Source organism: Rhinolophus hipposideros (assembly GCF_964194185.1).
Source record: "Rhinolophus hipposideros genome assembly, chromosome: 11".
Taxonomy (NCBI): domain Eukaryota; kingdom Metazoa; phylum Chordata; class Mammalia; order Chiroptera; family Rhinolophidae; genus Rhinolophus; species Rhinolophus hipposideros.
Genome location: NC_138057.1, coordinates 56,202,119 through 56,225,224, shown reverse-complemented (window position 1 = coordinate 56,225,224; position 23,106 = coordinate 56,202,119). Strand labels below are relative to the sequence as shown.

The following is a 23,106-nucleotide window of genomic DNA, read 5'->3' as shown; positions in this document are numbered from 1 at the left end:
TCTTAGTCCCAGAGCTTGGTTCTCTCCGCACCTCGGAAACCACTGCTCTGAATCTCTACCCAGTAACTGAGACTCATACCACTGTTAACTTAGTTACTAAGTTTTATATCTGGTAGGCTGTAGAGACAAATATGAATCCCTACCTGGGGCTTTTTCCTCCACCCCAACTGCCAGTCTTTGGCAAGGCTATCTTTCAAAGACCCATCCTCCTTGCTTTCCCATCCCCTTTCTATGCATTTTAATCTCCCTTAATTTCCCTGGGCCCCTTTAATTTCAGTAGCAGGAATTTTAATGCTGAGAAACTGAAATATTACGGAAAATCCAGCCACTACGTGTATTTTGCTCTCTGTCAAGTAATTCTTATCTGCCCCATCCAGGTGAATGTCCCCAGGAATTCTATGGTCCTTGCAGTCCCAAACTTCTCCCTTTTTCAATTCAACTTATATTTTTTGAATGTGCCTTTAGGTCTGAAGAGCCGTGGTCCAGCGTAGGGAGAAAAGGCCTGACGTCAAGCAGCTGTAACCTGGACGATATCCCGACGCAGGTCGGACAAAGTCAGGGCAGGACCCAGGACTCACGCGTGCCCTCGGGTCCCGCACTCTCCCGCCCCCCTACCAGGAGCGCCCTGGGCTTCCGGTGAGGGCGCTCTCCTCCTGGGGGCGGGGCCTACCTCTCCCGCCTCCCAGCCTCCCGGGCTGCGCGCGGCTGCGGGCCGAGGTCACGTGAGCGCAGCGCGGCGGAGGAGGGGCCCTGTTTCCGGGCGGCGGAAGGAGACGCGGCCGCGTGAGGACGAGGCGATTTGAAAACACGCTCCAGGAGCGGGCGCCTGTGGCCGGTGGGGCACGCTGTCGCTCCGTGGGCTTCCGTTCGGACGCTCTTTTCTGCCTCTGTGCTCCAGTCCCAGCTGGGCCTTCAGGTGAGCAGCCGCCAGCCATGGGGCCAGGCCCGACCTAGGCATGGGACTGCGTGCGGAGCCATCGCCGCCTCGTCGGGGGCCCAGGAGGGCAGGGCGGGCGGTGGCGGGTCTGCGCCCCCTACCCCGGGCCCGGCCACCGCCCCCCGCGGAGCAGGGCTGGGGTGCTGAGCCTCCGCGGGGTGGGTGCCTGCGGGCCTTTGAAGAGCCTCAACTGACTGGGCGGGTTCGAGCGGTTTCGGGTCCGGGAGACTTTCAGGCCGGGGTGCGTCGATTGGGCCCCACTTCCCCGACTGCCGTCCTGACCGAGGTCCACCGGAGTAGAAGCAGCGATGGTTTCTGCAAGCCCACGGGGTTTTCACTTCTGGGATGCGGGACCGAAGACTGGGAGTGGGGATGGGCAGCCGTCTCCTTATCGGCCCTCTCGCCATCCAGGTGCGGAGGGGTTAGCGCTCTGCACCGAGCAGAACGCGGCCACCGGTCTGGTTTTTCGAGTCGCCCCTGTCTGGGGCGTTTTATTTAAGGGAAGTCTGGTGTCTCGGATTGGTCCCCTCAGTAGAGTCTGGGGGAATTCGTGAGCGTAAAGGGTTGGAGACGGTGTTTTTCAAAGGCTGGGTGCGGTGTGCTTTCGCCTTGATTTTTTTTGGGGGGGTGGGGGTGGGGGAGGGGAAAGAATTTGGAAATCGGGGTAATGAGGTGGCAGACAGATTAGCTGGAATTCGGTTAGGTCGAAATCCTGATCCGCCAAGATCTCACGTTTGTTGAAATGAGAAGACCTACAGTTGGATTACACGGAGTTCAGTTTTAAAACTTTGGGGCTCACCTGTGTAGGCTGTCCGTGATGAGAGAGAGTTCAGCCCTTGAGACTGGAGTGCCTACCTTCTGTTCAATACCGGCTACTGTAAGACGTTGCTTAGGCGGACTGTTTGATTTGCTGTGCTTGAAAATTTTTATTTTCAGTGAAAATAACAAAAACTGCTAAGAAAACTTGAGTTCGTAGTATAAAAATGCTCTCTGTATACCGTAAAGATAATTTGATCAGTTTCAAAAAAAAAGTCAAGGAAGGGCCATCAGCCCTCTTAATTTTCCAAACGGAGGGAAAACAGTAGTATGATCAATACAAAGTGATGGATAATACGGCATAAGCTTCGACAGACTGTGTGTTGGACACCAATCAGGCAATCAGGTAATTAGTGGCAACAGATAGCCCAGAGGATTGGAGGGTGGAGGATAATTCATTTGATTTTTCTGATTTATTTCCATATCTGGTACTAGCTATTAATAAAATTGTAAGGAAAGCTCACAAAAGTGTGCTTGCTTAATTAAGGAAAGCCATTTTTTTTAGGGATGCAATTTTTTTAAATTAGTTTCAGGTGCACAAGACAAGGTAATACTTAGACGTTTATCTTTTATATCGCTCACACTGTGTGAACCCCCCTCCCCCTCCACTATCCCTCTGACATCCCACGGAGCCATTACATTTCCACTGTCTCTATTCCTACTGCTGTACCCCGCTTCTTGTAAGTACATACATATACACACACATGTAATATACAAACTAGTAGTTGACATTCATTCTTATTCAGCTTCAGCTTCAGGTGCACAGTGCAGTGATCAGGCATCTACATCATCCCTGAGGTGGTCTCCCTAATGAGACAAGTGTCCATTGGATACCCTACAAAATCTTTACAACATTATGGATTACTTTCCCCAAATTAATTTTCAAAACCCCGTGGCCATCATGTGGTGACTGACTTGTTTTCTAATCCCCTCACCTTCCCCCTTATCTCCACCCCCCCCCATCAAGCAACCCTCAGTTTTTCCTCTGTGTCTCCAAAACTGTTAGGAAAGCCATTTTTATATTAAAAGAGGCCAGGTGAGTATTAGGTCCTTCTTTTTAGGTTTTACTTACTTTTTTTTTTTTTTTTAAGACTGGGATAACTAGAGGTGTGGGTCGGATGAGAACTTGGGAATGGCATAAATGAAATAAATGGAGCCATTTTGCCACACAGTGTCCCAGTGCTCACCTTAATTCCAGTATGTATAACATAAAGCTGGTTTTGCAGACCTCTGTCACGTGTATGAATCCCTCTTGGATTCCTTAATAAAGGACTGACAAACCTTCCTAAGCCACGTCTTTAAATGGGTTTAGTTCCATCTTCACATGGTTTTGTGAGAATTGAGTGTTAATTTAAATAGTGCATCTAATATTGTGCTTGGTATGCACTAATCCTGAGATTTTAAGACAATATACTGTTTGTTCTTATAGGTTGTATGTTTATCAGTGTGCTAGGCACAGTCAGTTCTGAAGGTCTTACAAATAGTGAACTTATTTGCTCTTCATCCTACTTTATAACAACTGTATAATGAAGTATTATTATCCGTATTTTGTAGGTAAAAACTGAGCACAGTGGTTAACTACAGCTAGAAAGTTGCAGTCTGGATAAGAACCTAATCAGTTTGGCTCTAGAATCTGTGTAGCCAAATCCTAGCCCATGGGCTGTAATGTAATCACATGTGTTTGGACATAATTGTCATAGGTCTTGAGCTGCCCAGTCCTGCATTTTTCATTTTATTACTCTCACAATAATGCAAACCTTCATTTTACTCAAATTTTTTGTACTCCTATGTATAGCATTGTGACTTAAAAAAAAAATAGCTGGGTGTAGGATAATTATGATAGGCCAGGAGAACTTTTATTTATTCCAGAGGTACTAAACATACTCCAGTGGGTGTACAGTGGAAGGGAGAATTCATTATTCTTGCAGCTTGTGGAAAGCTTCAAGATGAGCTGAGCTGGTTCTACTTATAGGAGGCTATTTTTTAAAATAGAAGTTAGCTTGTAGGAAGAAAAAGCTGGAGAGGAAGTTAGGAAGTACCTGATATGTTTAGCTTAGTTTACTGTAAGGGAGCACCTGAAAAACTGCGTGTTGGTCAGATTTGTGTTTAGAAAGAGCTCTCTGGTGACTCTAGCGAATGGACTTGGGAGTAGACACTAAAGAGAAGGCAAGAATACCTGTGGGAAAACTATTGAACAGTCTAGGGTAGAAATAATGAACTTAAGAAGTGGCCTGAGAAGGGGTAGGAGGCACAGATCAAAGATTTTGTGTGTAAGTGGGAAAATTTGGATGTAGTACAAGATGATCTGGTTATGCCTGAGTTATTTATTATAATAGTGGCCCAGCTGGTCTTGTTCCTTATCCCTCTGTCACACTTTATTTCCTTTTATACTGTTTTTAATCCTGTTTTTTGGAAACTTTCATTTTTATATCTAATTTTAACTTCTCCTGGTGTTCAAAATGCTGGCCTCTTCATTTTTGTCTATAGGCTTATCCCCTACTCCTGATCTGTACCGTTTTCCTTGCTTGTGAAATGCTCATTAATTCTCCTTGCTTGCATATCTGAATCTTACCTATTTTTTAAGCACCCCGCTTAGGTTCATGAAACTTTTCCTATTACAGTCCGCATTAATAATAACATTGGTTTTCAAACTTTGTTTTGTTAGAGGTTCCTCCGGGGGCAATTCTAGGGGCCGGGAGCTTCCCAGTAGATAGAAGGTCTATCTCTAGCAACTCTGTGCTGCTTTCCAACGCACCCTCTGAGTCCCTACCCCCTCAAAAAAAAGTTTTTCAAAAGCTTTCCATTTAGCACATTGCTTGACACAAGGTTCCATGGCTAAGAAAACTTGACAAATCAGTGGCAAGCCGGTTGCCTTATTGTTAATGACTCCTCTTTACAATCTTGGCTAAACTGATCTTTTTTTTGGCACTTCACAAAGGTATTTTCCATTTAATGTTTTGATCCTTTAGTATAGTCACTATTGGTTTTGATTCTTGATTCGTTCTTTGAAATACATGATAGAGTAATGTAAATGTTGGAAAATACTTTCTTCATTCTTTTATAATTTGTCTTTATCCATTTTTAAAATAAATTCTTTTCGTTTAGCACTCAAGAATGACCAAAAAAAGAAAACGCCAAGATGATTTTCAAAAAGTGAAACTAAAAGTTGGTAAAAAGAAGCCCAAGTTAGAAAATGCTACTGTTACAAACTTTAAAACAAAGACTATACATCTGCCTGAGCAACTCAAAGAGGATGGAACACTTCCAACAAACAATAGAAAACTTAACATAAAGGTAAATCATACTGTTTTGATAAAGTTAGATTTTCTTTGAAATCATCTAGAATGTTGTGTTTTTTATGAAAAGTTGTTTTAACTCTTAGGATTTAACGATAGTTGAAGTTTGGAATTCATCTGTTACCCAAATGTGATGTTGCCACTGCAGCTTTCCCACCTCCTCCACAAAGACTCGCTCAACTAAAGCCACTGTGATTTCTCCCTTGTGTACTTATTTGATGATTTAATGTCATCTGGAAATATCTTGAGTTTAACTTTTTGATGTTTAGTGTGTCAGGTTTTTGATGTTTCAGTTTTCCAGCTGTTTTTGTAGCTCATTGAGATAAGATACTGTCTTCCTCATTTTTGAACCCTCATAGCACATAGCTTATTACAAGTTCATAGTAAATCTGTGAAGTTAATTGATGTTTGAGCAATAGTTTTGCTTAAAATTTTAACAATTTTATTGAAATGTAATTTACACGTGATAAAATTCACCCACATAAAGTGTACAATTCATTGTTGTTTAAAATATTTACAGTTATGCTGCTATCACAGTGATCTAATTTTAGAATGTTTTTATAACCTCAGAAAGAAGCTCTATTAGCTTCAGAAAGAATACCTATTAGAAGTGATGCCCCATTCCTTACCCTCAGCTCCAGGCAGCCACGAATCTACTTTATATTTGCATAGATTTGCTTCTGGGCATTTCATATAAATGGAATCGTACAAAACCTGGTATTTTGTTACTGGTTTTTCACTTAGCATGTTTTTGAGGTTCATCCAATGTTATAGCATGTATCAGAGCTATAAGAGCATGTATCAGAGCAAGAAATGTATCATTTCTTTGTGTTGTCAAATAGTGTTTTAGTACTAGGTATGTCACTGAAGTTTTATTACTCATCATGGGTTTTATTACTCATCAGTTGATGGACATTGGTTGTTCACTTTATGACTTTTATGAATAATGCTGTTACGAATATTAGTGAACAACTCTGTGGGCATATACATTTTTCAGTTTTGCTTTTAAGCTCCAAAGGTTAAATAATATCAAAAAGGTATTGGCAGTCATGGTTTTTCCCCATGGATTATGTAAATTATTCCACAAATAAAGTTGTCAAATGTTATACTCTGAATAAAATACATACACACCCTGAAAAACCATTAAAGATAGGCAGAAAAGGCCTGTTGAGTATATTAAAGCACCTAACATGTTTCGTACATAGTAGGTCTTTAAATAGTGATGATGACCACTGTCGTTTTAAATGATATCATGCCTAAGCCTGCATGCAGGTTATTTTCAAAAAGAAAATTCTAACTGAAAATTATGTGATGTTTTTATTAAGTTAAAACTATTTTAAAGGTAAAACTGTGTTTCTGGTATTAATAAAAGCTAAGTAACATTTGGAAATACTTACTGAAGCAGTTTCCCCAAGGAGTGTGTTTACTGACAGAGTTTTTGTTAGCATGTTTATTTGAAAATGATATAATGTGTATGTGTGTGTGTATATATGTATATAAGTGTGTGTGTGTGTATGTGTATGTCTACCTAAACCTGTATTTTTATATTTATTTACAGGATTTGCTATCACAGATGCATCACTACAATGCTGGGGTTAAACAAAGTGCTCTTCTTGGACTTAAAGACCTTTTGTCTCAGTACCCATTTATAATTGATGCACACCTTTCAAACATATTAAGTGAAGTGGCTGCTGTGTTTACAGATAAAGATGCTAATGTACGATTAGCAGCAGTTCAACTTCTTCAATTCCTGGCCCCCCAAATACGAGCTGAACAAATTTCTCCATTTTTTCCTTTGGTAAGTGCCCATCTCTCTAGTGCCATGACTCACATTACTGAAGGAATTCAGGAGGACTCTTTAAAAGTTTTGGACATTCTGCTGGAACAGTACCCAGCTCTAATTACTGGCCGTAGCAGTATATTGCTTAAGAATTTTGTAGAACTTATTTCTCATCAGCAGCTGTCCAAAGGACTGATAAATAGAGACAGATCCCAGTCCTGGATACTTTCTGTAAATCCTAATCGGAGACTCACTTCTCAGCAGTGGAGGCTGAAAGTCTTAGTGAGACTAAGTAAATTCCTTCAGGCCTTGGCAGATGGATCCAGTAGGTTGAGAGAAAGTGAAGGACTTCAGGAACAAAAAGAAAATAACCATGCCACTAGCAACTCCATTTTTATCAACTGGAAGGAACATGCCAACGACCAGCAACACATCCAGGTTTATGAAAATGGGGGTTCACAGCCAAATGTCAGTTCACAGTTCAGGCTACGGTAAGAAGGATTTCAGTTATGTCCACACTCAGTTTTCCTATATTGAATTATAACTGCTGACCATTGATGGCTAATGATGGGAAGACATGCAGTTGTCTTTCATCGTTTTCATATAGTTACCCATGATTTGGTTTTATTTACTGATGGGAGGAGTCATTTGAAAGTATATTAATTTACTCATTTCTAGCAAAGCCTAATGAGAAGTAAAACTTGATAGTCTCTTGGCTTTGTCATCTTAGAATTTTATTTTTCTTACTAGTCTTGATCAATGTAATTATCAATTCATGGTGCTTCATTTTACTGGTACTTTATATTTAAGATTTACATTAAGCAAGGAATAATAATTTTTAAGCATTAAATTTTTTTTCATTCTTACCCTTCCTTATTAGGTACCTGGTTGGAGGACTAGGCAGTGTGGATGAAGGCCTGTCATCTGCTGAAAATTTGAAAGGATTTATTGAGATAATAATTCCATTGTTAATTGAGTGTTGGATTGAAGCTGTGCCTCCACAACTAGCTGCCTCTGTTGGAAATGGTATAGAACGAGAGCCACTGCAGGTTATGCAGCAAGTTCTTAATATTATTTCCCTTCTATGGAAACTCTCTAAACAACATGACGAAACCCATAAATTGGTGAGAACTAATGGGTTCTTTATTTTCTTAGTAATGCCTTTTATCATAAATAGGTAGATTAGATATTAGGATATTACTATTAATTGGTTGTGAATTTTCCAAACAATTCCCAGGGTTTAACTGTAAACTTGTTTCTTTCTTTTGCCCCATACTACAAATTAAAATAGTTTTGTGAGATTACCTGAATATTTTTTAAAAATTTAAAGTTAAATGTATAACTTTATGTGCTTGGTTTCATTTGTTTTCATAAGCTATAATTCACAATAAGGTTACAATTTGTTGATTATGGCAGGGTGATTATGTAGGAACATTCTAGTTTCTGGAGGCCTCTTCTAGGATTAAAAACGTTGCTTATTAAGTAGTCTCTTCCAGTTTGTGCCACAAAGCCAAGTTTAGCAGAAATGAACCAAACTGAAGATCTCATAACCAACCCTGAGCTGTTTTTAAACTGCCATGTTTTAGAAAAGAAGCCGCACACAAATTTGTTTAGTGTATGCTTTTCTTTTCTTTTGATAAATGATGTCAGGTCAGAAAACATTTCTAAAAGTTACCTTTACTGCAGGTAAGCTGTAGTTTAGGTAGGGTGTGAGTGAAGTTAACCTAAGTGAATTCTAAGTCAAATAGTTTTTTACTAGAAAGCTGGTAGTAAAGACATGTTTCTTGATGAGTAAATTTAACCTGCTGTTTGGGGAGAATTGAATGTTGGCATCTTTTTTTAAGTGTTGTGTTATAGCGAATATAATCTGTAGTGCATGGTGCAAGTAAGGAAGAACAAGCTCTAAGGGCAATTGGTGTTAAATTAATATGATAGCACACTTAAAAAGGGCAGCTGCAGGAACAGTACTTTAAAGCAAACCATCTGGTTTATAGAAGAATTCTTGCAAGGACTTTTGACTAGGCAAGTGTGAAACCTTGAACTTGCATACATATGTATAATAAAACTGATGAGGCAGTGTTTTGGTTTTAATTCTTTTTATTTCAAGCCTAAGTTTACATTGAGTTTGTGTGCTATATAAAATAAGACTAAGGATAAATTAAAAATAGTATTTGATCATCTTGAAAAGCATTATGTAATCATACTAAGGTGTGTGCTTAAGAGCTTGCTCTATTTCTGTTAACAACTACCCGTCATCTGTAGGGATGTTTGATGAATTGTTTTTTCAAATAGGGTGGTATTTTGAGCATTTCTTATGATTCATTGCATACATTGGCAAGAAATTGATCATGGTTAGAGGCATAGTGTATGATTTTACAAAAGCAAACCTTGTCCTTTATGGCAGTTAATCTGTGATGTAGGCTAGTGACAGTAATAATACATACAGCTTCTTAGAAAAGTATAATTATTTCCGGTCTTCAATAGATCTATTTTCAACTGATAGGCTAAGCCAGAAATGAAAAGGAATGATATTCAACGTGCACCTAGTCTTTCCTTCATTTTTAGAAAGCTGAGAAATAAAAACTCTAAGCATTTTGGTGTTTGGTTACTTATGGGCACTGATGTTTATTATTGCTTTAATAATAGTATTTGGTAGGACCAAATGCAAATTTATTAGTTGTGCTGCTTTTGGTTCATCTCATGCACATAACACTGACAAAGGATCTAAACACTGCCTTAAATTTATGGATATTTAAAGTATGCTTTAGAATTATTCTGTGCTATTATAACATGACTATATTTATTAGCGTTTATTAACACGAGATACTAAGTTCAGAAGACTTTTGCTTAGATTGTTGAATGCTGTGTAGAATACTAAATTGGAATACTGTGTAAAGTTGAAATAAACTGGGGCGTGGGGTGTTAATTTAAATAGGAATAATATTAAAAGCACCCACTGGTAGAATTCTCTAATTTACCTTAGCAAATTATTATGTTGAACTATAGTAACTGGATATGTTAGAGACAAAGTATAAATATGTATATTAGTTGTATAAAGTGACATGAAAATTCATCTTAGTTTATTTTTTGTTACCAGTGTTTGTTCCCTTTTCTCATTCATCTTCTGTTATAGCTTAGTATAAAATATTGGATGACTGTAACAGCTCAAACTTTAGGAAGAATGAAATGACATTCCTTGGCCTTAAACTCAAGTCATGTACCACAGGCTGAATTGTGGCTTTTTTCTCTTGGAAAATGTGCAGGTTTTCTATTGATGAATTGGAATCCTAACCCAAGGTGCAATCTTAGAATCACTGACTGCTTTTAGGTTTTGCTAAATGCATTTAGTTTATTAGTATTTGTTACACAGTTGAGACATTTCATTTTTATTCAAGTAGTATTTTTTTAAAACCTTGTTAGGAGTTTAAAAAAAAATCTTTGATCTCTGCTTTGAAAAGAAATCTCAGGGTACATTTACTCTTATTTGCAGTGCCTGTACTCAGATCCTTACTGAGCTGAGGTTGCTTATTTCTGATACAGTATGTATATCCTTAACGTATAGGTAGTTTTAAAAGTGAAATACAGTTTAACATTAACTTTTTAATATACTTGGGTTTTTATGCTCTTGTGTTAATAGCCTTAGGGTCAGTATTATAGTTATACACTATAGAAATTTTGTTGTGTCTTTGTTTTTGTTTTTTTTTAACTTTATTTAAGTGTGTTTTTTCCAGGACCCATCAGCTCCAAGTCAAGTAGTTGTTTTCAGTCTAGTTGTGGAGGGCGCAGCTCACTGGCCCATGTGGGGATCGTACCGGGAACCTTGTTGTTAAGAGCACTGCGCTCTAACCAACAGGCTGCCCCGTAGCTTTGTATTTAGTACTTGTTACTTTTTTGTCTATATGTCTTATATAGCTGTTGTCTTTTTCCCATGAGGATTAGAATTTATGAAACCATGTCCAATCATTTTTCAAAGATTTATTGATCATCTGTAAATGTGGCTATTTAAATTAATTCAAATTCAATTCTTCAGTCATATTAGCCACATTTTAAGTGTTCAGCAGCATGTGGCTAGTGGCTACTTACTGGACAACAGAGAACAATTCCATCATTGCAGAAAGGTCTGTTGAATAGCACTGCCCTACAATGTGCCAGGTGCTGGTCTAGGCTTTGGAAATACAGAGAAACATGACTGACAAGGGGCTTGCCTTCACAGTACTTACCTTCTGGTGGGGTTGATATATGGTAAACAAATATATAATGTCAGTACTAGGAAGAAAGATGAAAATAAAGCAAGGTAAAGACAGACTATGTGCTGGAACAGAGTGAGGGGGAGCTATTTAAAATAGGTGGTCAGGAAATGCTTTTGTGACATTTGAATGTCACTGAATGAAGGAGCAAGTCTTGTGAAGTCCTGTGGGAAGAGCCTTCTAGGCATAGGGAACAGCAAGTGCAAAGGCCCTGAAGTGAAAACAAGTTAGACATATTTGAGGAGTGGCAGGAAGGCCTGTGCAAGTGACGTACTTGGAAAATGGTAGATGAGGGAGAAAAAGTGACCGTGGCCAGATCTTGTGGGACCCTGTGGTCCGTGGTTAAGGAATTTGGATTTTAACCTGAGTGTGGTGAAAAGCATCGGATGGTTTTGAGCAGAGGAGTAGAATTATCTGAATTATGTTTATTTAACTATAATATGTTGAATTTACAAATAGAACATTAATGAACTCACCATCCAGCTCTAACAAAATTGTGGAGCCCAAACTCAGACCGTCCATCCCATGGATGACTAGCCTTGTTCTACCTACACACCTATTCTCTTCCTCCTTTCCTGTATTAGTTTGAAGCATGATTTATGTTTTAATCATGATTCTGACTGCTTTGTAGAGGATTGACTTGTGGGGCAAGAGGAAAAGCAGGGAGACCAGTTAGGACTATTACCAGTAACCTAGGTAAGCAATAAAGGTGGTTTGGAGTAGAATAGTAGCTAGTTGTTAAAGTGGTGAGAAGCAGCTGGATTCTGGTAAAGCCATCTGGACTGCTGGTGTGCATAGTGAAGGAAAGAGGAGCAAGGATTAATGGTCTAAGGATTAATGTGTTATGGTCTAAATGACAGTTCATTTTATTCATGTTAAATTTAAGGTGCCTATTAGAAGTCCACCAGGAGATGTTGAGTCTATAGGCCAGGAAGAAGAGAAGAATCCCGTAAAGGATACTACGAAGCTGTACGGTGACTTGCTGTTTTAGCACCTCAAGTCTCACATCCCAAGAAACCCCTCAGTCCCTGACAAAATGGAATGGTTGGTCCTCTGGATAGGAGGAAATAAGAGTGTTGTAATCTGGAATTAAGACTATTTCAATAGGAGAGAATGATACATTCACAAATACTGCTGAAGAACGCTAGAGAAGCGCATTGCGTTCTCCCTTTTTCTCTTAAACAGTAAATAAATGCAAGTAAAAGTAATTATTTAAACGCCAAAAAGATCTGTAGGTGAAAATTGGATGTCCTAACAGTTTATTCTGGTTTTAAAATTTATATACATACTATGTCATAGCAGAAGGGGTAGTATAATGGTAAATTTACAGTTGAATATTGACAGGTTATCAAATTTCTGCTTAAAGTTTTATTGGTTATTTTTAAATGGTGTCTAGTAGGTTTTTCTAATCTTTGCTTATTTTAATAGGAGTCGTGGCTTCGAAAGAATTATCTTATTGATTTCAAACACCATTTTATGAGTCATTTTCCATATGCCATAAAAGAAATAACCAAGCACAGAAGGAAAGAGATGAATAAAAGGTATCGTGATTCTTTCTCACTGTACAGACTTGAGAAGTGGTTAACCTGAAATTATCAGAAAATAATTAGCCTTAACTTAGGACTTTCTACACGGTGTTTATATCTAGATTTTGTGAAATAAAAATAAAAGCAGTAGTTTGGCTGATCTTGTACAAGTCACATTACACCTTGGGACTTTGGTTTAATTTTTTATGTGTTTTCACTTCTTAAAAATTTTTTATTGTTTTGAAATCTGTAAAATGACTGTTTTGTGCTAAATGAGTGTCAAATATAAAGTTATGTAAATATGAATTTAATAAAATTTGCTGAGGTGGGTGGTTTCTTTGGGAGAGGCACTGTGTAATTATCTCTGAGCAAGAGAGTATCTTAAAGTCATCTAGTGTTGCTCTCATATATCAGCTGAAACTAGTATCAGTATTAATTTGTTATCAGTAATGTAGCCTGAAGGAAGAATGAGAATTGGAGAAAAATAGTTTTCCTGTCTAAAATAAGCAGAAAGAAAGGATTTTGGATTAGAAGATGGAGTTAACAAAATGTAAGCCTTGAAATTATTTAAAATATTTACATCAACTGAGAGCAGATAACCTAAAAACAAGTTATCTAGTAAAATTTGAAAAGCTAGGTAGGTACAAGCTAGAGCACTAAAAGTGCAGTTCCCTCATGGGAGCAAACACTTGAAGGGACCTTAAAGTCTGTTAAAAGGTCCTTAGATTTGCCAACGGAAAGAAAGCGCCTAGAGAATCAGTGAGGCTGTTTGAGCAGGGTTCAGAGGATATGCTCAGAAGTGATAAGGCTGTGTCACAGGCAGATGAGCTTTTCATTCATTTACCAAATATTTATTTTGGATGCTTACTATTAACAAAGTAGCATGGTAGAGATAGTCAGATGTCTTAAGGTATACTTGTTCTCCTGAGCGATTTTATAAAATCAGTAAAAAAACCCACAAAAAAACCCATAAAATTGGCAAAAGAGTGTGCCATTGCCCAGTCAGTAGGCAGAAACAACACCAGTGATTTTAACAGAATTTAATATAAAAATTGCTAACTAGGTATGAACTGAAAAGACAAGGTAACGTAAGATATTGTGAAGGTAGCAATTGCAGGAAGTGGCTACTATCTCTAGGACTCGGAGAACAGAACAGGGGAAGAAGTCTGGAGGAAAGGCCATGAGAAGCCAAAACTCAAACCTCTGGAGAAGGGGTTGGTGCTAATGTCTTTGAGATCAGAAGAGGGGCCCTATGGGGCTGGGCTCCAGAATTCTGCCAAGGAGGTTCTGGCTGGCTGGTGCTGGTGTTTCTTAGGGACATGAGGGTTGATGCTTGTGCTATGTCAGAAAAACTGCCAAGTGGAATCAGCTGTGGCTACTAGAATGAACTGTTGCTAGCCTGAAGAAGAGTTGTTGGGTTGTCCCGGCAGCAGCAGGAAGCAAAAACAGAAGTAGGCAGCAAACAGAAAGGAGAGCATTCCTTCTTCCTCCTATAGCTTTCCAGTTTTTTCTATTACCCCTTGTTGGCAGAGCCTAACAAGAAACCAGCTGCAAAGGAAAAAAATGTGGCTCAGTGTCCTAGCCCCTCCAGGTTCATGGAGCAGAGTGTAGAAGGTTGGGTTTGAAGCTGAGAAACAAGAGCTCAAAAACTGACAGGAGGAAAAGTGAATTTACACATGTAACTTAAGGCGATATATAAATGTCAGTATGTAAGAAGTATTACAGGAATTCATAGGAAGAGACAGATCCTTGTTAGGATAAACAGACAAGCTGTATTGAAGAGTAGTATTTGGGCATGAATATGATTTTAGCAGGCAGAAATGGAGCAAGGGATGAGAAATATTACCTGGAGCAGATACCCTACAAGGAAGCTATAGGATTAGGTTAAGGGAGAGCATCGGGCAGATCTGGGTCAAATCTGGTTTCTGCTGTTCACTAGCCTTGATGCGGAAAGTCATTTCTTGTCTTTGAAATTCGTTTATCTTGCACCCGTGATCCTTTTGGCATTGAAGACTTTTGGTTGGGTCAAAAGTATGTTTTAGAGAAATTAATTTAGGGAGTATCTGGAGACGGAGAGGATAGAGTCAAATCGGGAGAGATTTTCTTGAACAAGATGTTTTTGCCCCCACATATAATTTCTTACTAGAGCAAAAGTTTTTAATCAGGTCTATGGATCAGTTTTAGAAAGTCTGAACTCCTGAATAGAATTGTATGTGTGTTGTTTGTGTTTTTTTTTGGTAAGAGGTTCTATATGTAATTCTCATCAAAATGAGAGTAAATCATGGTTAGGATGTTTGGAATTTGGTAGACCATTAAATACAAGTAAATTATCCAGTAGTATATGGGTGTACCATCATTATTCAACAAATGTATTGGATTCATACCGTGTTTCCCCAAAAGGAAGACCTAGTCAGACAATCAGCTCTAATGTGTCTTTTGGAGCAAAAATTAATATAAGACCTGGTATTGTGTTACATTACATTGTATTGTATTTATTATATAAGACCCAGTCTTATAGTAAAATTTTTGCTCCAAAAGACGCATTAGAGCTGATCGGCTAGGTCTTATTTTCGGGGAAACACGGGAATATGTGCAAGGCACTTGATATAGTGCTTGCTGAGCATTTAGTGGTAAAGGATATAGGTGGGGTGCCCGTTCTTGAGGATTATAGTCTGATAAGGGAGATATTTACTTCTTTGATTCTTTAATCAGTGACCAACTGTGATAAAGTTAGTGAAGAGTTTAGGGTAACAAAAGAGTATATGATAAGGAGCTGGTCCTGATCTTTCATGGCGGGGAGGGGAGTAGAGTCCTAGGGAAGGCTGCCCTGATCAAGTGATTTGTGCCAACGTGGAAAAAGTGAAAAGCGTTAACTTGATGAAAGAGCTGAGATGGTGAAATGGTGGAATTTTTAGTGAAAATGGATTGGTAGGGTAACTAATTCTTCGTAAGGTTCCCCAGTGATTCAGTTTCAGGGACTATCGGCTGCTCTTGTACTTCATAAGGAAGTGCATTGAATACTGAGCAGACAGCCTGTGGAGGGCAACATAAGTTCAAGTCAGTGGAGCCAACAGTGGTCTGGGCCAGTGGTCTTCACGCTTATGAATGTACCCGCAGTTAATTTTTACCTGATGTCTAAAGTTTTTCATATGTTGAAATACAAAATTAAAAAAGGATATTTATTTTTATTGTGGTAAAAGATACATACCACGGAATTTACCATTGTAACCATTTTTAAGTGCACAGTTCAGTGGCATTCAGTATGTTGTGCAATCATCACATCACCACCAGCCATCTCCAGAACTTTCTCATCTTCCCAAACTGAAACTCTACTTATTAAACAATAATTCCCCATGTTCTCCGCCTCCTAATTCCCGGGAAGCACTGTTCTACTTTCTGTCTCTATTAATTTGACAATTTAGTGTCTCGTGTAAGGAGAATCATACAATATTTATCCTTTTGTGTTTGGCTTAATTTCACTTAGCATGTCTTCAGGGTTTATTCATGTAGTATATATCAGCATTTCATTCTTGTTTTTTAATAGACGTGATTTTTTTGGAGCAGTTTTAGGTTCGTAGGAAAATTGCGCACAGAGTACAGAGTTGCAGAGTACTCGGCACCCGCACATGCACAGCCTCCCTCACTGTCAGCATCCGCATCCCAGCGGAGTCTTACATCGCTTACACTGACACAGCATCACCCAGAGTGCACAGTTTACGTTAGGCTTCATTCTTAGCATACGTTCTGTGAGTTTTGATGTGTATAATGACATGTACCCACTGTGATAGTGTCATACAGGATAGTTTCACTGTCCTAAAATGTTCTGTGCTCTGCCTGTTCATCCCTCCCGCCCCCATGTTAGCCAGCTTACTCTTACGCCTTTATCTAAGGTAGCAGTTCTAAAAGTGTGTGCTCTGTGACCCTTCGTGCACAAGGTGAGAACTATTTTCACAGTTATATTAAGGTATTATTTGCCTTTTTCACTATTCTGATATTTGCACTGATGGTACAAAGACAACGGTGGGTAAAACTGCTGGTATTAGTATGAATTAAGGCAGTGACACCAAAACAGTACCAATAGACATTGTATTCTTCAGCACTATGCACTCACAGTTTAAAGGAACATGCCACTTGCACTTAAAAATGTCCTTAACTAATAAAGCAGTGAAAATTACTAATTTTATTAAGGCGTGACCCTTGAGAACACATATTTTTAGTATTCTGTGTGCATCAAGTATTTCGGCTACATACCAAAGAAGGATGGTTGTCTGAAGGAAATACACTTGTGTGATTATTCTGTTTGTGAGTATTTTTCTGTATTGGACGTGATGATTTAAATGTGAAAGAGTGAGTAACAGATGAACAGGTTATTCAGACTTGAGTATTTGGCAGATGTTTTCTCAAAAATGAATGAAGTAAGCCTTTCAATTCCAGGAAAACCACTGATAATATCTGAGCCAATGATACAATTTGATTGTCCAAGCAAAAATTAATATTTTGGAGAACTTGTATCTATCACCTGAGTTCTAGCCATGTATTTCCTCCTTTATTGCTTTTCATTTTTTTCATATATCTCTGTCCATCCATCTGGGAACATTTAAGTCTGCTGGAGTTTTTTTTCTTTTTTTAAATAATATTTCTCCTTCGTTTCTAAAGGCTTTTTTAGCAGAGCATAGCAGTCTAGTACTGCACAGTACTCTAGGTCTGGCAGTTTTCTTTGAGCACACTGACAATTACACTTTACTCTCTCCTGGTTTTCATTGTTGTGCTAAGAAGTCAGCTATGAGTCTAACTGTTGCTACTTTAAAAGTTACCTGTTTTTCCCCCCTTAACATTTTACTCCTTGTCTTTTGTTTTCTGCAGTTTCACAATGCTTTATCCAATTATGGTTTTCTTTTTTATTCTCTTTGGGATTCAGTGGACTTAGTAAATCTGAGATCTTGAGTGAAATGTCTTTAAAAAATTCTCATTTTTTAAAACATTGAAGTAGTCCCATTTCTCCTTTTTCCTTTAAAGAGTCTAATTAATGTATGTACGACTTACTAAATCTTGTACCTGTTTCTCTTTTATCATATCTTTCAGATTTTAATTCTTTAATTTTGTTCAATTGTCGTTAAACACAAAGCCATTGAATTTATTTTCTATGTTTTTCAGTTCTAGAATTTCTGGCCAACTGTTCTCAGCAACATTCGTTGAAAAGACTGTGTTTTCTTCATTGAATTGCTTTTGATCCTTAGTCAAAGACCAGTTGACTATATTTTTGTGGGTCTGTTTTGGAGCTCTTTTTTTTTATTATCACATGTGTGTTCTTTCACCAATACTATGCTGCCCTGATTACTGTAGTTGTATAGTAAGTCTTACTGTACAATTTATGACTATAGTAAGTTATACTTCCTATAGAAATTACGTACTATGAGTCCTCTAACTTTGTTCTGCTTCAGTCTTGTGATGGGTATTCTAGGTCTTTTGCCTTTTGTTACAGATTTTAGAATCAGTTTGTCAATAATTTCTAGCTTGCTGGGATTTTGATTGGAATTGCACTGAATCGATATAGTATCTAGTTGGGAAGAATTGTTACTTAAATTGCTGGGATGATACTAAACTGGGATTGAGTTTTATGTAAGAGCTGTTTTTACTTCTAGTTCACCTTTACCCTGGGAGAGAAGAAGCCTTTAAGGGTGAAGTAGGGATAATGTACTAAAGTCCTCATGTTTGGCAGGCCCTTGGCTTTGACTTTCCCGAGTGCACTGAAAGGTTACTTCAGTTTGCAGCTTTTTCTTTCGGATTGGCAATTGCCCTCATGTCTAATCTTTGACTGCTGGGATTGCGCTTTTTCCCAGATTTTGGAGCCCTGTAAATGTTTATTTTCTTATTAGCTCTTGAATACTTTTAGAGACTATTTAAAAAGAATTGCATCTAGCTTTTCAAGTTATTTTCAGAAAGGGGATTAGTTCTTATTACCTACACTATCATTACTGATTATGGGACTTTTCCCAGAGGCCTCCCTCCCTCAGAATTGACAATTGGTATGTTTAGTCCTTCAATATTTGTGTGTTATTGGAGGAGCAGAATGAATTTTCCCAAGTTTGCAATGTTCATTGAGAGGCCTTTTAGTTAGTAGTAGGTTATGCTACTTGAGATAAATCTGCTGAGGGTAAATCTTGGAAAGCTCTACCTGTGGTGAAGAAATAACTGCAATTCAGTTTTTGGGTGGTTAGTTTAGAATGTGCTTTGGTTTTGGGTACTGAGCAGTTTGGCAAATAATCTAGTAGTAATTTTGGGTTTATGGCAGATTGCTAGTCATCTGGCCCAGTTTTCAGTCTCACCTTTCTTAATGATAGAATTCCCAGTTTTTAGCTGGGCATACTAGATTTCCCAGCTTCTTTTGGAGGTAGAAATGGTCATATGGGTAATTCTATTAAATAGATCTGACTTCTGCCTTCAGTTACCAGACTTCAGTAAACAGACATTGAATTGTCTGTTTGCCTTCCCTGCCTGACTTTATACCAGAGACACTTTAAGCTCAACATATCAAAACTAGAATTAATTTTCTGGATCACTGCTCCTCTCTCTCCTATATCATCTCCATTAACCAGCGTAGAGCCCTTGAGTCTTCCAATACCTATCATCCCAAAACTCACATGCATGTATACATGTAAGCAAACTTCAAATCCAGCTAATTTTTATTCTTCCTAAATGTCCCCCCTTTTTCAGGCTATGCCAGCATTGACCCTGATTCTTGCACTTGTCATCTCTTGCCTGGATTGCTACAATACCTATATACCTGCTTCTTTGCTTATAATCTTATAACGCTCATTTTTCCTGTTCCATGCACAGAATCATCCATCTGAAAGAAGTTTTCAGTCATGTTACTGCTATGCCTATGGAATTAATTTCAGTGTTCTTAGCCTCCACCTCTTTGTAATCTGGTCCCATTTTACCTCTCGGTTCATTTATCACTCCTAGCCCTACATTTGATGCTGTAATAACACCGAATTTCTTTTATTTCCTTCCCCATGTATTTGTGGTTTCCATGTATTTGTCGGAAACCAACATGTCCTTCCTTGCTCATGCTTAATCCAGGATTAACATTTTCCTTTAAAATTGGTTAAGTTTGAGATATTTTTTACTTTAATCAACTTTATATTTTTCTTAACATGAAATAAATAGGCTGTGCTGTTGAATACACTATAGTCTGAAATGAATCTAGTCTGCGTTGCAAATACTGTTTTTATTAAGGTATTCTATTTTGAGGTTTTTTGAAATTTCAATTTTGAAGGAAATGTGTTTAATTTGGCTAGAAACAACTGATTTTTATATGTGAATTACAAGATCATGTTATTTCAGAAAAATGCTTATCTGGACCAGTCTCCTTATTTCACACGTAAGGAAACAGGTCAGGAGAAGTTAGTGATTCTGTTAAGTCATGATTAGTTAGAAGCAGAGCCAAGTTCGGCTGTGATCTCCATCAAATATTAGTATCTGCTTAAAAAAAAAAATCTTTGTGTATTGAGATTTTCAAGTCTTCTTATCTCCAATACTTCTAAGGTTACCAAGTAGTGTTACAGAGGCCCTTACTTTTTGTGTAAATAACTTAGGTAGTGAACTAAGTAGTATATACTTTAATTCATGACCTCTTAACAACCCTCGTTCCATAATGAATGGTTTATTCACAAAACAGGGTCTAAAATCTTGCCTACATACCTGTCTTCTTGGCAATTTATCCTGGAAGGAAATACTGTTTGACTTATTAATAGATTATTTTAAGTATTCTAAGTGAAGCAGGCACTTATAAATGTGTGTGTCTTTGTTTGTTTTTAGCATCAAGCATTGCATGATTCTCTCCAATAATGTAGATCATCTCTTACTGAATTTAACACTGTCTGATATCATGGTCTCCCTGGCGAATGCCTCAACTTTGCAGAAGGATTCCAATTGGATAGAAATGATAAGGAAATTTGTGACAGAGACCCTTGAAGATGGCTGTAGGCTAAATAGTAAGCAGCTGAACAGATTGCTTGGGGTATCGTGGAGGTTAATGGAGATACAACCAAACAGAGGTAGGTGATGCTGTTTTATCTTTATTTAGGAAAGGAGCTCTTATGCATGCTATTTAGGGTCTCGCTTTAAATGGATAACTTTCAAACATTCCATATAGTCAAGTTAATTACCTTCAAGCCATAAAGTAGCTAGCATAATTATAAAGAACTATCTACTTGAACACAAATTGTTTATGGCTCTGAGCATCCCTTAATGGATAGGTCCATTCTGAAGCAAATTGGTAAGACTTCTAGGTTAGAGAATTAGTGTAAAAGGAGGTAGGTGTTATTAAGAGGAAATGCCATCAAGCCTCGTGATGAAGAAATGCCCTCTTCTTACCTAGTTTGACTAGAATTTCAGAGTTTTTTCCTTGATCTTTGTAGAATGAATTCTGCTTTTCTCTTTACCTTTTTTCTAGCTTGAAGTTATGTCACATTAAGTTAGTTTTTAGTGTGACTTACTAATTCTCTCATTCAAAAACAAAGCTTTCCTATTCAGTTCCTATTCCCATCTTATTCACCTTTTTAATATTCCGATTTTTGTTATTCCTATTTTGCTTTGTTATCCCTTAGGAAAATTTATACTGTAATCTTGGATTGGTTGGACTTTTATATTAGGCCATTGCTATAGGAATTCCATGATAGTCATTAGTTTGTGGCTAATATCTACTTTATTAGTGGAACAAAGAAAACTACCTCTGTGCTTTTAGAGGAATTGGGGGGATGGTGAAGAAAACGTTCCTTATTCATATGTAGTTGGTTTTTCTCTGTTTTTAGAGGGTACAGAGTCTCTCATCAAGGCAGTTTATACGTTGTATCAGCAGAGGGGCCTTCTCCTTCCAGTTCGGACTTTGTTACTGAAGTTTTTCAGTAAAATCTATCAAAAAGAAGAAGTGAGATCTTACAGAGTCAGGTAACGTTTTATTTATTTGGCATTTCTTTTTCTCACCAAGTTATTTTGCAGTCTATTTAAATAAGTTGTTAGAGTGATTAAATCTTTGGAGAAGGTCACTCTTTTTATCCTAGTTGGTTGCATTTAAGAAGAGATTTAAAATTTTATGAAGAAGCATACATAATAGTGCCAGCAATCTTTATACACGTAACTGAGTGGACAAAAGCCTCTTTGAGCATATATTTTCACTTGTCCAGCTAAAGGATAGTGGGAACAACCTATAGCAGTATCTTTTACTTTCCATGAAAATGATGGAGGTTGAACCACTAGCCCTTAGTGACATATTGGGGCATAATGATATGAGAATGAGGACAATAGAAGATGACAAGACTTTGTGGCTTAGCTTGGTGTTATCAGATGAGACAGACAATGCAAAGGGTAGAACTGAGGAATTAGTTTTTTGATATGGTGAGTTTGAGGTTTATTTGAGACAATCAGGAAGAGATGTTTGACTGGAAGATAGAGATTTTGGATACCTCAGCATGTGTAGGGAGTTGCTGGAATATATTTGAGTCTTTACTGTAAGCCATGTGCTTTTCATAATTTTTATCTGAATCTCATGCTACTGCTATAAAGGGTAGGTACTGTTACTCATTTTACAAAAGGAAACAAGCTTAGGTTAAATAAATTGGTGACATGGAGAGGTAGTAGCTAAAATTTAAATGCAGGTCTGTGTGGCAACAAAGGTCATGCTTAAACCACTAAGCTTTTGGAGGACAGAAGAAGTGATTGCTGTTACCTGAGTAAGGAGACATTAGAGCTTTAGCAAGTATACTAAAGAACTGAAATGACACAAGTCAGAGCCATTGAATGTGGGAACACCCTCCATTGAATGCATCATGAGTTAATATAGTTTAATAATTAATACTAATAATAAGATAAGTAGTACACAAAGAGTTAAGTAGTGTCTGTGTACTTTAAGATAAAAATACAGTTTAGATTGTGCCCCAAATTACATGAACTTTTTAATTTAGGGAGTAAAACCTTAGAAAATGCTACAGCTGAATAAATGATGCTGACAGTTTCATAGGCTCTCAAATGTTTAAATGAGTAAATGTGGTTTTATTGGTAAATGACTTGTCTTTTTATGGTTTACTTATATTAAAAATTTCTTTAAATTTCTCTCTTGTCTTTGAAATTATACTTTATTTTGTTCTTCCTTGGCCTGTCTTAGATATCGTAGTAAAGTGTTATCCCGTTGGTTGGCTGGTTTACCACTGCAGCTCGCTCATCTTGGCTCCCGAAACCCTGAGCTCTCAACACAGCTTATAGATATCATCCATACTGCTGCAGCACGAGCACATAAAGAATTACTAAAAAGCTTACAAGCTACTGCTCTCCGAATCTATGGTAAGAGTTTGTTTAACTGTGTAGGTTACCATTGGTCTACCCTGATACAGGAAGTTTCTAAACGAAGCTCTCCAGATTTGCCTTTCTTTTAAATTATTACAAATTAGTTACGTCATGATTAAGTTGCCGAAACAAAAGCAAACATCAAACTATAAATTCATTT

The 23,106-nt window shown here is 37.9% G+C and overlaps 1 protein-coding gene across 4 annotated transcripts in view; it reads left to right on the top strand.

Moving 5' to 3' along the window:
• Positions 1-731: 731 nt before the first annotated feature.
• Positions 732-23,106, top strand: part of TEX10 (testis expressed 10) — a 42,958-nt gene continuing 20,583 nt past the window's right edge. Inside the window, exons 1-9 of one of the 4 annotated variants that reach the window (XM_081067101.1) lie at positions 750-916; positions 4,859-5,047; positions 6,608-6,847; positions 7,136-7,320; positions 7,710-7,953; positions 12,505-12,617; positions 20,424-20,662; positions 21,419-21,554; positions 22,768-22,943. In XM_081067101.1, the coding sequence (XP_080923227.1) occupies positions 4,868-5,047; positions 6,608-6,847; positions 7,136-7,320; positions 7,710-7,953; positions 12,505-12,617; positions 20,424-20,662; positions 21,419-21,554; positions 22,768-22,943 (1,513 nt within the window). In that variant the 5' untranslated portion in view covers positions 750-916; positions 4,859-4,867. Of the gene's footprint in view, positions 917-4,858; positions 5,048-6,607; positions 7,321-7,709; positions 7,954-12,504; positions 12,618-20,423; positions 20,663-21,418; positions 21,555-22,767; positions 22,944-23,106 lie in introns of all 4 variants that reach the window. The other 3 variants (XM_081067102.1, XM_081067099.1, XM_081067100.1) reach the window with 3 other exon arrangements.